Below are 15,028 nucleotides of genomic sequence, written 5' to 3'. Positions count from 1 at the left end.
CATGCAGAGCTCCGCAGCATCACAGGTTGGCTGCTTTTGGTGTCTGACATAGATCTTCCTGACCTTAGAACCTGATAGTGGTGGTGTCTGAGCAGGAGGACAGGAGGCTTTTCTATGAATCTGTCCGCCCAGTTCTCTCTCTTCCTTGCCATGAAGAGTGAGGATATGCAGAATTCGTCAAAAGCTCTTTGCCCCTAACTGAGTCTTGAATCAAAACACCAGCGCCGGTGGAGTGCTGTTGATTATGCTGTTTTGGATAAAATACCAATAGCACTGAACATCTGTGTCCAATAAGGAACCCACAGTACTTTTTTGTATAGCAAAGAATTCAGCTGCCTGTTCTTGTTCCCGCTGTATATGGCATTATTCACTTCGCTCATTGCTGGCTGGTTTGATGTGTTGAGCAGTTGCTGCAATTAAAGATGTTTCTCCAGTGATGAACAAGTTCATAATTGCCTCTGTTAGGTGAGGACGGAGGAGGGCAAGCGGAGTTAAACGTTTGTTTTTATGCATTGTAACCTGAATATGTCAAAGCCTGAGGTATGTAAAATATTTGTAAAGAGATGAGAGAGAGCATTTGAGAACAGACTGCTCTGGGAGTCCCTGATGCAAGGACTTGCACTCTTCATCCACATTTGCATCTATGTGGTACAAGGTTTGAAACTCAAGTTCCCCCTCCCCCAATTTATATATGTATATAAAAAATAATTGAGCCAGATTGATAAAGCTATGTTTACACTGCATTTATATAATTTTTAAAGTGTATGGAGGGCAGTTAATTATTTCCAAATATATATGACTTCCCCCCCCCCCCCCCCCCCCCTTAAGTTTAGGTTTGAGAAGGGATCAAAAAATGTTGGTGCCTTGGTAACTCTTTAACTGTTTCTTGGTAGTATCGTTCATCTCCTTTAAGAATATCAGTTAGTTTAAGATGCATGTAGTGTTTATGGATATTGATTAAACTAATTTCAAAGCATGCCAGTTTAGGCAGACAGTGTTTTTATTGATATTTGTATGTGACAGTAAAAATACTAAAATTAAGGAGTTAGTAATCAATAGTGATCACTTATTGCATGTTCAAAGATTTGGTTTAATTAGAGCCTTGTTGAACAGAGCCTCTAGTCTGATGAGCTCTAGTGATGTAAAATTAGACTTCCTGGGACTCTGGAAGAGTCATAAAATCTAATCTGATGTTAAGAACAAAGAAGTCAGTGTCTGAGGTTTTGTTATGCATTTGCATAAACTTTTACTTATTTGTAATTCAGAAAATCATTAAGGAGTTTAATAGTAAATTCTTGGGAAATTACTTTTACACTCGAAGGACAAATTCCTTAACTTGTGAGAAGGCTGTGCTGTACTCTTCACTTGTAACAGAAGTTAAACCTCTTGCTTTAAGCAAACAAAAAAATCAGCCCAACCTTAACTACAGTTATACTGGCATGGATCATGTACAAAAGGCAAACTGGTGGCCCACGTATGCAACAGCCGTGCTGCTTGCAGTGAGCTCCAGCGCTCCTCTCAGGGCCATTTTCCCGGTTTTGTAACGCTAAAATTGCTGAAGGTGGATCCACTTGCCTACAGAGGTGGTGATCTTGAGCCCACTAACGAATATTTTTCTTTTTTTTAGCTTTCACTAAGGGGTCCTAAAAGGTTTTCCTACATCCCACGTGCAAGGATCCCATAATGAGAGATGGAGTCTCTCAGCAAATCCTGCATCTGGCTGACTTGGGGCTGCTGCAGCTCCATCCCTGTAGGATGAAATTATTTTGAATTGGGCTGGAAGAAAATATATTGGATTAGGGGAGGTTTAGTTTGCTTAAAAAGACTTGCTTCCTGTAGTCGTAACTTGAAATTTCCTTGTGGTAACCAATTCCATCTGTCTGTGGTTTTTTGTTTCTGCTAATTGTTGTTTTAAGGAGATGATTTAAAAGTGCATTGTTTTATTGTCTGTGTCTACGAACCCCAGCCCTTCCAGCAAGCACTCTGTAAGGACAGAACCAGAAGATCAGTGTCTTTCCATTCTTACTGGGCACCGTATTTGTTGAAGTAGTTGCAACTTACTGGATTTTAATTTTTTAATTAAAATCTTCCACCAGAAGAATGGTGCTTGTTTTTCAGACCACTACTGCTTGCAATGTTTTGGGCCTCCACTATGTGATAGCATATATACATTGGGTGTGTACATGCACATGTGCGTATGAAAAAGCGTAACATCCAGCTTAAGCAGTTAAGTGCAGTTGACAATAAGCAACTAAATAAAGAACCTTAAGCACAAATATGATGTGCATTGAGCTGAGTGGAAGGCATTAGAATGGCGCTGGGTGAGTGGTATGTAGCTAAAAGCAAGAGATGGAAGTGCTGTTAATATTAAGTTGGTCAGTATCTTTTGATGTAGCTGTTTTTTGTGTAATTTGCTGGTTTAATTTTGACAGTATTGAACAAACCCCTACTCTGCCCAGTTCCTTTCCAAGACTTACTTGCTATTAGCTTTCACGCTGGAACGTCCAGAACGGGATGTTATGCATCCCTCGCTTGCAGTTCATTGTAATTCCTTAGGAATAGGTTGATGGTAGAAAAAGTCTTTGGTAGGAAGTAAAGAGGTTTTTTAAGTACTAGAATAATCACACCAGAAGTCAAATGTCATCAAAATGTTCAAGGTCATTAAAATGTTAACAAATAAAACTGGCCTATGTAAATGATACAAAACTGCATTTGAGTCCCTGAAAGCTTCAGAAGCGTTTCTAGTTATTTATAACCCTTTAAAACCCTATTTATTTAAATTTTGTTAAGGCATTGGTTCAATTATATTTTACTGTCATTAGAACTATGCACTAGAATGCTTTTTGCATTAGAGTTATGGCTGTATTGGAATTATTTAACGTAACCAGACTGTAACAAAACTTCAGACTATCAAGTTCCTTCTGCTGCTTGGAATGTAAATCCTCAGGTTTTGGTGCAGAAAACGGGTTTACCAGTGTTCTATTAGATCTTTTGCAGAAAGACATAAAGAGGAAATCCTCTTCATGCAAGACACTTGGAATATTTTTTTTTTAAGGGAATGATGAAGTAATAGCTCTGGTGGAAGAGTGTCTAGCAAGAAAAGGTTTGGTTCAACAACAGGAGAAAACAGTTCCTAATGGCATGCCTGGATGCTACGCACACTTTCCACGCTGGAACCTCTACTGTTTAAATCTAGATGAAAGAGCACTACTGTTTTATGATCCTGTCTTTCATGGAATATTGTGGAGGAAAATGCAACATATCATTGCAGAGAGCAGATACAATCCAACCATGATGAGCTCATCCCCCCTATTTCTGGGTTTCACAATTTTTCCTGGACCCTTAAAATACATATTACGTTGGAATTTCCAGAATCGTTAATTTACATTGAAATTTCAAAAAGGTGTGTTTCCATTGTAAATGCTGTGTAGGTTTAATAGGCAATGTTAGGCTGCTAATCCTGTTGTTGTCGTTTCAGATTTGATGGAAATTTTAACACCAATGTTTCTAGAACTATTAGCTGTGATAGACTGTCTACCACTGTCAACAGCAGAGCCTTCAATCCTGGACGTGACTTAAATTCTGGTAAGTAGTATACTTTTGGGTTTTTTTCCTTCTCAGAGTTGGGTTTTCTTTTTTCCATTAGACTTTAACATTTCCTTGGCCTAGAGAATTAGCATTGATTGCCATAGCAACAAGCTTTTATTTCTCCTTGAAACTGTCACCCTGTTCTTAATTTGAGATTTCATGATTGAAAGATGATACCTAAAGTAATGCCCTTAGTCTAAGTACTTCATAAAAATGTCATGAAGATTTTATTCCAGCCTACCATGGATAATTTTGTTGTGGTTTATGCACTTTTTATTTCTTTTTTCTTTTCTTTTTTTTTTTTTTTTCCAAGGCACTTTCCTTCCCAGGTCTGTCTGCTTTGGCATCAGTAGTGTCAGCTGCTGAAGGAGCCATGCAAAGAAGTTTCTCTGATCTTCTTAGCTGAGTTCAGCTAATGTGAGACTGTGTTCACAGCGATATGCAAAACCTATGAAGTATAAGGACATCCTAAAATACTTCCTTTCTTTGTCTTGTCAGGGCATTTCCATCTTTGACAGTCAGTGCATTTGTTTGGCACACTCAAAGAGCTAGAAATCTGCTTAGAACCAAAATATATATGACTTATCTCTTGAAAAATTCAGCTTTTGGTCCTCCAGTGTGCCGCAAGGTTTTCTTTTTTTCCGTCCTAGTCAACTTGATATACATGAAATACATGGATTTCAGTTATTTTTAGTCATAGTTTTGTCCAGCTGTTCCATCTTACTTTTTCAACTTTTTATGATGCCTTAGTGTTGTAAATTAGAGAACACTATAGGCTTTGCAGATTTCATTTAGCATAAGTTTTGGAGCTTTTTTTGTTGATTTTACTTTTTTTATTGTTGTTGACAGGTAACACAGACTTGAGGACTTTTTTTATTTTAATTTTCATGTATCTTTTGGAATAAAGTACTGGTTAATTTTTTTTAACTTGACTGATAAAGTCGCAGACCCGCCATTCTACCCTCACCATGCACAGAGCATTTGCATATCTTACAACAAATAGGATGAAAGAACCCCAAATTTCTCTGTAGCCTGTCTTAGTGTGTCTCTTCTTACAGCTTTGCTTTCTGGATTTCTAATGTAATCTTAAAAAAAAAAAAAAAAAAAAAAAAAAAAAGTAAAACCCAAAAGCAAAGTGAACAACCTCTGTAGGCTCCTTTCCATCCCATCTATCGTACACCACATCTTGAATGCAGGTGCTGGCCAGGCAAGCTAATTTCCTGACATATGTCTCATCACCATAATTTCTGTAGTGTTTTCCGTCCTAAAGATAGGCAGTCTTTGTTCACTTACTACGATTCGCTGGGCTTTGTTTTATTTATAAGCTATCTCTATATTAAAACATACAAACAGCTTATTAAAATAATGTTTAAAATCACATGCAGTTGTTGATTTATCAAAATAATTTTTGAAAGCAAGTTTTCAAACTGTTATAAAAACAAAGCATTGAATGAATCACTTAGGTTTTTTTACTTAAGTTAAAAACCCATTCTTTTTCTACTGCTGAAGATGGATGTAAAAGAAGTATTAAATAAATATTCCTTCTTCTTGAGTGGTGGAAAATGAATAAGCTACAGTTCCCCTTAAACGTTTTTTAAATTTCTGGTTTGAATTCTCACAGAAACAAAGTGAACGCATGTTCAAGGTTCTTGCTGTCCTGGCTTGACAGTAAGACTTGAGTGCCTCCTCTTCCCTTGCCTCCGGCTTGAAAGCTTCCAGATGAAAGGAGAATCTTCAAAAAATGGCATTGGCAGAAAAGGGCAGCAGAAGAGAAGAGGGAATTGGAGTGATAGTCAGAACAGGGAAGTGCTTCAAGATTTATTGACAGCAGACTCTCCTTCGGCTTTCCTGTTAGCAGCTCTCAGAAACACAGCCTTTAGGGAGAAGTTTTTTATTAGTGAGAAAATGCCTGTAAGAGAGAAGTGGAATGGAGAGAGTAGATTGATGCAGAAAGATGAGATGAGCACACTTTTATCTGAGAAACAAAAGTTGGTACTGGGTACACACCTAGTGAAGTAAGAAGTTAAGTTTTCTGTAGGCAAGTCCTCACCTCTTGTGCGAAGGTATTTGAAAATCTGTGAGATGGTGGCTCCCACCTTCTTTTCCCTGGTCCTCAGCTGAGAACATCAAAACCACATGAGCTCCACCACCCCAGCAACAGAACAGGAGATCAGTGTGGCTTCAGGGAAGGGTTGCTGCCAGGAGGGTCAAGCAGAATGATGCTGGTGTGAAGCTGGACATTGCCCACATCCAGGGCGGTGTCCCTGTATCCCTGCAGAAGTATTCGGGTTTTGGAATAAATGGATGTGGGAAGGTTTAGGGGCAGGAGGCTGGATGGTTTTTTTGTGAGTGGAGGGTATTGTGTTGGTGGTATCTGTAGTATTGCTTATGTAGCCATGGCCCATGACCTGTTGTGCCAAAAAAAGCTGTCTCTGCCCAGAGGAATTCATGGTCTAAGACAATAGTTGGCTTGAGGCAGACTGGGGGCATAAACAGACTAGGAAACATTTTTGTTTAGAAGGGCAGAGTGCTGTCAGTGTGTCCTTAGAGCTGTGAAGATGGCTGTCAGGTTAGAAATGTTTTTTAAAAGTACTTACTTAGTGTCATCTCTCTCTTGAAACGCTTAATTTTTTCTTACTTCTGCAGTGACCTAGTTCTGTGAAACTGCTTATCTTAAAGGATACACTTAGGACAGAGCACCTTGTCTGCACAGGAGATGCTTCTCAATAAATCTATGTGTGTGTATGCATTACTCTAAACTAAAACTGCCTTTGAAAGAGGATAAAGATCAAACAAGAAGAAAGTTCCTCTAATCTCGTATTTTTCTTACTCCTCTTGTAAGTGTCCTCATGTAGAGCTACGCGAGGAATATCTGTTGCACTTTGGAATCAGACTCTGCCTCAGCCTGAATTATTTTTCTACTCTAAAAAGCCTGAGAGTTTTTGGTACATCTGGGTATTTTGATTGTGGTTTTTCTCTCCTGCCTTGCTTTGCCTTTTTAGACTTAGAGGCAGCATGGGAAGCCAGTGGCTTCCCCAAAATTGTGTCCTACTGTCTTTCACACTGGATGCAGCATGTTGGGGGGGACCCCAAGCATGTCAGCCTCCTAGAGAAAGGGTTTGGAAGCCCTCTGCTCATCCAGCCCAGAAGCAGGAGCTCTTCTGCTCTTCTCTAGTTTGCCCGCAGTTTCCAAATCCAGCCTGGACTGTCCGTCAACCCGATTGTCCTCTCAGATGGGTTGATTGTTTCATTCTTAGCGTAAAAAAAATTCCCATGTGTCTGTCTTTTTTCCAGCATGAGTTTTGTAGTTTAAATAATCTAGCCTATAAAAACCTCTCAGCAAAACATAAATTTAAACTCTGCTCTGTTCGGCCTCTATCTCAATTCTTTAAATGTTAATCTTGGCCCACTCTGCGCACAGCTTAAGAAAGTGGGATCAGAGTGGTGAAGTTGTAGGTGTCGGAGTGGAATGGAATTTGCACCACAGACTCCGGGCAAGCCACAGGAACAGAGCCTGGGAGCCCTCGGTGCAGACAACAGTTTCAGCTTCTAGTCTGAACAGTGTGTTAAGAAGGGCGAGTGTAGCTCATGAAACTCCAAAACATAAAGAATTTTTTTTTCCCATTTTCTATTGGGTTTTTTATAATATAAAAAGAAAATAAACGTTAATCTTGGGAAAGGGAAGAAGAAGAAATAGATGTATGTCTATCTTATCTCAGCCCTTCAAAACTAATGCTTTTGCTGCGTTTTTTCTTGATATTAGGTGACATTTTTTAATGTTTTGAAAAGCTTTTGATTTATCTTGGCTTGAGTTTTTGGATTACTTTTAGCCATTACTACAAAATAGATAAGGAGAGAGTCTTTATTCTTCAGATGGGATTGCGGGCTTCGGTTAGTTAGATGAAGAGATCTGTCCTCACTGGTATGAATAGTCCTTTATTTATTAGACAACAAAATCTTACCCAGAGCCAGTGCATTATGTTATCAGATTCCTTTGGTTCTTTTATTTTTTTTTTTAAATAAACAAGGAACGAGTAAATCTTTCTCCTTCTCATCCTTCAAAGTGCCGCAATGTCTGTTTCAAGTCAGGTGGCTTTAGCAGAGTGCTCTTCTCCAGCCATATACAGAGGTGGTATCAACTTGCTCCATAAATTTTGTCTGTGCCTTATTCAAGGTGGTGATCATTTAAAATGTGGAGTGCCTTGGTCATGTTCCTTATATTACTGTGCTTTAAAGTGTTCGAGTGAGTTAAAATAGTTGGGAGGTATTTGAGCAGCAGAGTTAATACCCCCCTTCCAGATCCTTTTAATCAAGAAAGCTGGGTTCATTCCTTCGAATAAAAAGTTTTTTTACTTGTTTCCCCTTCAGAGTCAAAAAAGCTCCCAAGGAGTGAGCAGGGCTCCATCCTGGCTTATGCCATCAACAGAATTTTAATTGGGTTTGAGCTGCAGAGCCTTTTATTTCTGGTGAAAGTGCATCAGCCAGAATACGCTTTGACTCAGAAAATCCTGGATCAGATTTGTAGGTCTGGAGAGTTAGAGAATGTCTTTACTTGTAAAGTAAACACATTTGCTTGCTGCTGTTGTTTCTGGGGAACACTAAAGCATCTTCATGATGATTATTTTTAATAGAGGTACTTGTCAGAGAAGAACTGCAGTATGTGTTGCACAGAAAATTGAACTTTTCTTCTTTGCAGGGTCAGAACCATGAGGTCTGCAGCTCGGTAAATGTAATGATAAAGAGGACTATAAGAACCTCTTTTATAATGAGCAATTATGTTCAGTAGTTCCTTTTTTTTTTCACTGACTGTTTATGCCGTTCTTTGAAGATTAATTAGTTAATGATTTGACTATGCTTTGAAGATGTAAAGTGGTATCTAGAAGTACTAAGTGTTATCATATCACATTCCCTTTGAAGTTTTATAAACCCTATCACATAGGGTTTCTTTCTAAAAGTCCTTTTTGCCTTGTGATATATTTATAATTAAAGAGAATGATCATTTCAAATACTCTCATGTTAATACTCTCCAACTTTTTCTGCCTGTGGCATGATTTGGGGTCAGATAGTGCTGCATTGTAAGTGGAGGGGACAGATGTTGTGGAGCAAGTTGGCAATGCCAGCTCATGGGCAGCAGCTCCCAGCTGGCCAGTTATATCCCCAGCCTGTGTCTGGAACTAAGGGATTCCGCTAAGATTACTGTGTTTATAAGACTTGGACTCTTGGCTTTCTCCAAGTAATGTGGTATCAAGGCTGGGTCTTTATTTAGTGATGCTCACTCTAGAAAAGCAAAATTATTATGTTTATTCAGTAATACAGAATACTTCGTAATTTCTATTAGAATAAGGAGATGGGTGCCGCCTTATACTTGCAAAAATATCTTGAACCTGACCAGAAGATGAAAAAAGTAAATGACTTTTTGAGTTAAAACGGGAACCACAGGTCAAGCATATGGAGCCTAGAAAGTGAGGACCAGTACAGATGCCCTGCACACACTTCTGCTGGTGTTGTCAAGGGTGTAATTTTGACAGATTTAGTCTTTAGCTATAGTCTAGGCATGCAAATCGTCTTACAGTATGTTTCTTTCTTGGGTTGTTGTGATTGTGTAACCTGTACAGAGGCAGGCTTTGCTGGAAGGAGGAGGTAAGAGTAAAGTACAGGCAAAGTTTGGGGTGAGTAAGGTTAGGCTGAAAAAGAACATCTGCTGGGTGTCCTGGCAGGGAGCAATAAATGAGGAAATATCTATGGGGCATTCTTACAGCTTTAGTGCATGGAAAATAAGAGTGCACTTAAAGAGAAAAAGTATGTATTTCTCAGCTGTAGCTTATCTGCTGGGAGATTGACTTCTGTGGTTGTAGGAAAAAAGAGACCAAAAAAACCCCAAACAAAGAGTTACGATACAATTGGTGGTGGAGGGGGTGCGGGGTGGCATTATTGAACTGACATACTAGCTGAAGGAAAACGTGAGCAGAACTCTGTGAAAAGGAGGGATAGCAGAGAGAGGCACTAAGGCTGTAAGGGGTTTGAGGTTCAAAACCAATTATTTTGCGGGGAAAATGAACTTTTAAATCCAGATACTCTTGTGGGTAAGTAAATAGAAAGTAATGACTAAAAAACCCCCGCCTTTTAATTATCAACTCCTTTGCTGTTGGTGAAATTAAACAGGGCAAATTATTTCATCCAGGCTTTAACTGAGTGCTCACATGTCTGATTTGAAAATACATTTTTCCAGTTCTGTAACCCGTAACAATAACTTAAATCCCAGAAATTCAGCCTCTTTATGCAAAACAATTGCCATACTTCACCCCCAGAACTATGACATCCTGGTGGCCAGACATAGAAAGGATTTAAATGTTTGAGAGTCTCATGTCCCTCCCGGCCTGCAAAGCAGTGCAGTCAAACAGCAGTTCAGCCGTAGTGGTCTCGCTGAAAACCGTGGCATCCAAAAGAAGCACTCGGTACACGTGGCAGACGCTTCTGTAGGTACTCTGTGCCTGCACCTAAGTAGACAGCAACTCACTCTTCCATTTTTTGGCTAACTTGCTACATTACGCCTGCTGCGCGATGTAGCTGTGAGCTTCTCCTCTGGCACATGGACCTGGGCATCAGGGAAACCAGCAATGACCTGCACATGGCAAGTGCTCTGCTGCAGGGTCGTGGTGTGCTTGGCCTTTGGAGACCTTATTCATGTCAAAGTCTCACTGTATTACCTTTTTCTAAGTTTTTTGTATTGCAGGAGAATGGATAACGTTGATCTGCATACACTGCTGAAAGACAGTGTTGCTTAAAAAAAAAAGTGTGTAAACAGGATTTTCTTTTTTCTTCCAAGTTTTCGATACTTTCAAGGGACTTTTTTTTTTTTTTTTTTTTTTTCGCCAGGTTCCTCTTTGCAGCTTAATAAAGGGTTATCAGATACTTCCCTGGATTCCCACAGCTGTGGCCATGCAGTGTGTTCCCCCGCGGGAGAGCGTGTGTGGGCCGTGAGCACCGGTGCTGCACGTTCTCTGAAGGGACAGACTGCCCAGCCCTCCAGGAGTTCAGAAACTAAGCTGGGGCTTTCCACGCTAGATTTCAGAGAGGAGAAGAGGGTGGGTGCTTTGGAGGGGGATAAGGAGAGGGATTTCTGGTAGTCCTAGCTATAAAAGCTAGAAATTCGGTTTGGGTTTATTTTGTTTTTAATTAATACTGATTTTTGCCTGAAGTTTTCCATGGTACCTAAATTTGGCGATATTAAAATTACAAATTGCTTTCTGTCCCTGCTACGCAGAAACGGTTGTCTGTGACCGAAGAAACCTGCTCTTTGTACCGATCAGAAACGATGCTGCTAAACTGGTATTATCCTATCAGGTGTAAAAACAAAACAAGAACTTGGGAGAAGTTTAGAGGCAGCTCGAAGCAAACACTGTTGGGTAGTTTGTTTGACATTTTGTTGCGAGGGCCTGGGTGCTTTCTTTGCAAGTGTGAAAATTCATGAGAGAAAAGATTCCTGCTCCCCAGAGCATCACCAGGCTGATTTTACCTGTGCGCAGCGGAGAAAGAGAAACGAGCTTTGGCATCTTTGTTAGGAGTTGAACTGGTGTACCAACTTGGAGAAGGATGAGGAAGTGCGAGTTGTGAGCAGAGGATAGCTCTGGTTCCAGACTCAGTCGTTAGCGCACTGGGAAAACCCTCATCAGCCATTTCACATCTTGTTCTTGTTTCTTCCTCGGTCTATTGAGGCACCAAATTCTTCAAAACCACAATTGTGCAAAGCTGCATCTTTGTACAGAGTCCAGCAGGGTGCAGCCGGGACTTCCACTGGGACTGTGGAAATACAAAAAACTGTGGCAAGAGTCGAGGGGGAAACCCACCAAGGTAGTGGGTTTTACAGGGTAATTATGCTGAGCTGGATGTGGAGAGAACATCACTACTGCAGCCAGTCTGGGAAACTTGAGTAAGTGCCAGACTGTTGAGGATGTTGAACTTAAACTATACTGTGTGGATATTTTGTTGTAGAATGTCTGGGAGGGTTTGAAATGTGCCCTGCAGTGATTTCCAAGCCAGATATTGGGGTATTTGGTAATGAGTGAGATGCAGGAGATGAAACCGCCTGGCCTATTTCCAGTGTCAGTCCTGAAGGAAATGCCAAAAGTGAGTGCTCAGCAAAAGGTGCAGCCCTGTAAATCAGAGCTGTCCTGTGCCAGTTCTGGCTAGTTTTGTAATCAAAGAACATGAAAGGAGAAATAGCGAGGAAGTGCTTTTTTTTTCTTTGTGGTTTGTTTGTGGGTTTTAGTTTTGGGGTTTTTTTGTAATGCATTTTGAGCTGGTACGATCCGTTTTAACTGTGAGGTAAAAATGAAAGAATTCAAACATGGAGGTTTTCTTTTCAGTTTGCCGCAAGCACAGACGATGATTTGCCCCAAGTGGAATATAATCCTGTTACTGCCACGGTGGTGAGACGGTTTGTGCCTCCCATGCTGATGACTTTCTGTTCCCTCTCTCCTGGGAGGGTTTTTCCTCTCGCTTTAGAGGACTCTGCCAGCCTACAGCTGCCTAATGCCATCGGTGCGGCAGAGCTGGGGATCGCGTGGGGTGAGCAGCAACCCCTCCATGGCTGAGGCTTGCAGAGCGAGGCCGAGGTGCGTGCTCCGGGTGGCACCTAGGGCACTGCCGTCGCCCCCAGGGCAGAAATCCCAGCGCTGCCTCTGCCTCCGCTCGTTCAGACACGGTTGTCCCCACCTGTGCTCTGAGTACTCGGGATTTCCGCAGTATCGCTGCACGCCGTTGGCTTAGCTTGGTATCTTAAATACCTTCACAAGTTACTCGTTGGCCCTGGGGCAGCTGCTTTATTTGATTGTTGGGTTTGGTGGTGGTCTGTGGGTTTACTGGTGTAGTCGGTTTTGTTACTATCGCCAAGCTGCACCTTTTGAATTGCTTTTCTTGTTGTGTTCAACAGTGCTTCCTTAGAGGTTATTTTAATGAGAAAGCAAGCACGTTTTAAGGAGAATGAACGTGGCCTATAAACTACAGGAGGGTTTGAGATCTCTACCCTACGGTGATATTCTGAGCTCGGTCCCTGCTTGACTACATGACTTGGGAACATGTCATTTACCTTCTTTGTTCTTCACTTTTTGTCTATGCAAGGAGTAACTAATAATCACCCGCCACAGAGGAGTCTGAGAGACTTGGAGGAAAGTTGCGATATAGCTGCGAACAGCTGTTACTGTCATTCTTCCTGAATTTTATGATCTTGGTGGTGATGCTCATGGTGAGGATGGGTGGAACCAGCATGGAGCCCCCACCCACCAGCTGGCACTTGGAGAGCGCGGCCACTGCATAACCCTTTGGGGGAAGATGCGGAGAAGTGGCTATCTCTCCTAACAAGCAGTACTTGAGAGGCCACAGCCTTGTTAATTATGGCACAGGGATAATGAGAAACTTGGAGAAATTCTTGAGTCCCAAGAGTGGGAACTATTCCTATCTACCCTTACACAAACAGGAGAGCATGGGGAACAAAGAGGAAAAAAGACTTCCCCCCCCCCACCCCCCCCTTTTTTTTTTTAACCTTTTCAGCTGTTTCTGTACAGTCAGTTTTTCCTTGACCCACATTTTTGGCATGTAAAACTGTTTTTGCTAAATATTCCTGTAGACGTTTTTAAACAGATGTCAGAACAAGTTATGTTAACAGCTTTGGATACAGAGCTGTAAGCAGCAAACCTATTTAATATTTTGGAGTTATTTCAGTATAAAGGATATGTGATTATTTTTTTTTTTAACGTTAGGGGTTTTTTCTTTATGAAAACTATGTGGACAATGTATTTATCATTACATGTAATTGTATGTGTGTATACATGTTAGATATAATTGCCTTAATCTCTTCCTTCCTTGCTCCTGCCTTGACTTCTCGGGACCCAGTTATACTTCAGAGATTCAGGAACTGTCATCGCGCATTAAAGAAAGTCTGTCAAATCCAGTGCTAAGTTTTCAAAAGACTTTAAGTGTTTGCAGATCAGATGTGAAGCTCTGTCCGTTCTCAAACAGAGCCACTTGTATTTCGGGTTGGGAGCCGGGTTATTCTTCTCTAAGCACATACAAGAGGTGCCTTGAATAAACGTACTTCCAAGTTTGACCTTTTTTTGTAACTCTACTTAATTTTTCTGTTTTTCCTCTCCAACCTTCAGTTCTTGCTGATAATCTGAAGTCTAACCCAGGGATTAAATGGCAGTATTTCAGCTCAGAAGAAGGCATTTTCACTGTTTTCCCAGCCCACAAGTTCCGGTGCAAAGGCAGCTACGAACACCGCAGCAGGTATGATCTGTTGTCTTACAATTTACTGGGCAAAGCACTAAAATCGGATTCCTCAAGCGCTGATTTCATTTCAGTGCTACGCTTTGCCAAGATGACGGCCTTCGTGAGTAAGTTTTAATGGAGTCCCTTGAGTTTTCTTAGGTTTGTTTTTTAAAGCTCCGTTTTTCACTTTTAAGAAACTTTGAAGTAAAATAAAATTGCTTACCTCTCCCAAATCAAATAAGCTGTAAATAGCAGCTTATTTGTAAATTGTAGGTCAGCCTATAGGCAAAATTTTACTTGTATTTGACTCGCGCTTGGCCCCTGGTAATGAAGTAGTGAACACATATTCTACTGGTTTGGCAGGTGCATCGCTTTGGCGAGGGGAGGGTGGGAGGGTGAGGGACTGGAAGGGACATACATAGAAGCATTTCTCCAGTCTCCACCCAAGGTTCAGGTGGCACATTGTGGATAGTAGAGAAGCAGCAATAATGGAAACATTCTTCTTCTACTAAAAAAAAATGTAGAAAAAAAGGATCAAATGGTGACAGGGGGTTTTTGCACAGGGTTATGTTTCTGTTGTGTGGGTGTGAAACAAAGCAGTTGCAGGGCAGGATTTTTCCCTGGCTTTTGCTGTCATTACCGTGGGACTAATAGAGACTCAAGGGTGGAACCTTCTAACAACGTGCAGTGGCTCAGTATCTCTGGTCACACGTTAGCTAACTGCAGCAGTTAATCAATCTGTGCGGAGGAAGTATCAGCGCATCCAGGTACCTTTCCACGTAGCTGAGTGCACAGAGACTAAAAGGTGTTCTGGTTACCTGTCAGTGTTGAGCAGTCAAATGTTTTCAGATGTTATCTTCCATGTGTCATCAAAGCATGAAGTGTCTGGGCTTGCTTAAGTTTTCTGTGGTCTTGGAAAGGTGTGGCCTGAAGACGTGAGAGCCAGGGGTACTCCAGTCTTGATCAGAATTTTGATATGAAAACCATTGGTGATTTCATCCAAATCACTTAGTCTGGGTCACAGTTTCTCCACGGCTAAATAGGGGATCTCTTTCTGCTAGTATTTACTTCAGAGGGTAGTTTGGATGGATTAATTAGTTAATACTTAAGTGCTTTGAAGATCAAAGACCCTATTTATGTTCTAGGTATTAATACCAGTACAGAGCTGCGGGCT

At 41.0% G+C, this 15,028-nt stretch overlaps 1 protein-coding gene across 2 annotated transcripts in view; it reads left to right on the top strand.

Annotated features, from left to right (window-relative positions):
* CACHD1 (cache domain containing 1) overlaps positions 1-15,028 on the top strand; it is a 112,559-nt gene that overhangs the window by 61,771 nt on the left and 35,760 nt on the right. For both annotated transcript variants that reach the window (XM_080407236.1, XM_080407237.1), the window contains exons 4-5: positions 3,479-3,585; positions 13,746-13,872. In XM_080407236.1, the coding sequence (XP_080263362.1) occupies positions 3,479-3,585; positions 13,746-13,872 (234 nt within the window). The remainder of the gene's footprint in view (positions 1-3,478; positions 3,586-13,745; positions 13,873-15,028) is intronic.

The sequence above is a fragment of the Falco punctatus genome (assembly GCF_963210335.1).
Source record: "Falco punctatus genome assembly, chromosome: 11".
Classification (NCBI taxonomy): Eukaryota; Metazoa; Chordata; class Aves; order Falconiformes; family Falconidae; genus Falco; species Falco punctatus.
The sequence above is the reverse complement of the archived record's forward strand: the minus strand, read 5'-3'. Positions and strand labels throughout refer to the sequence as shown.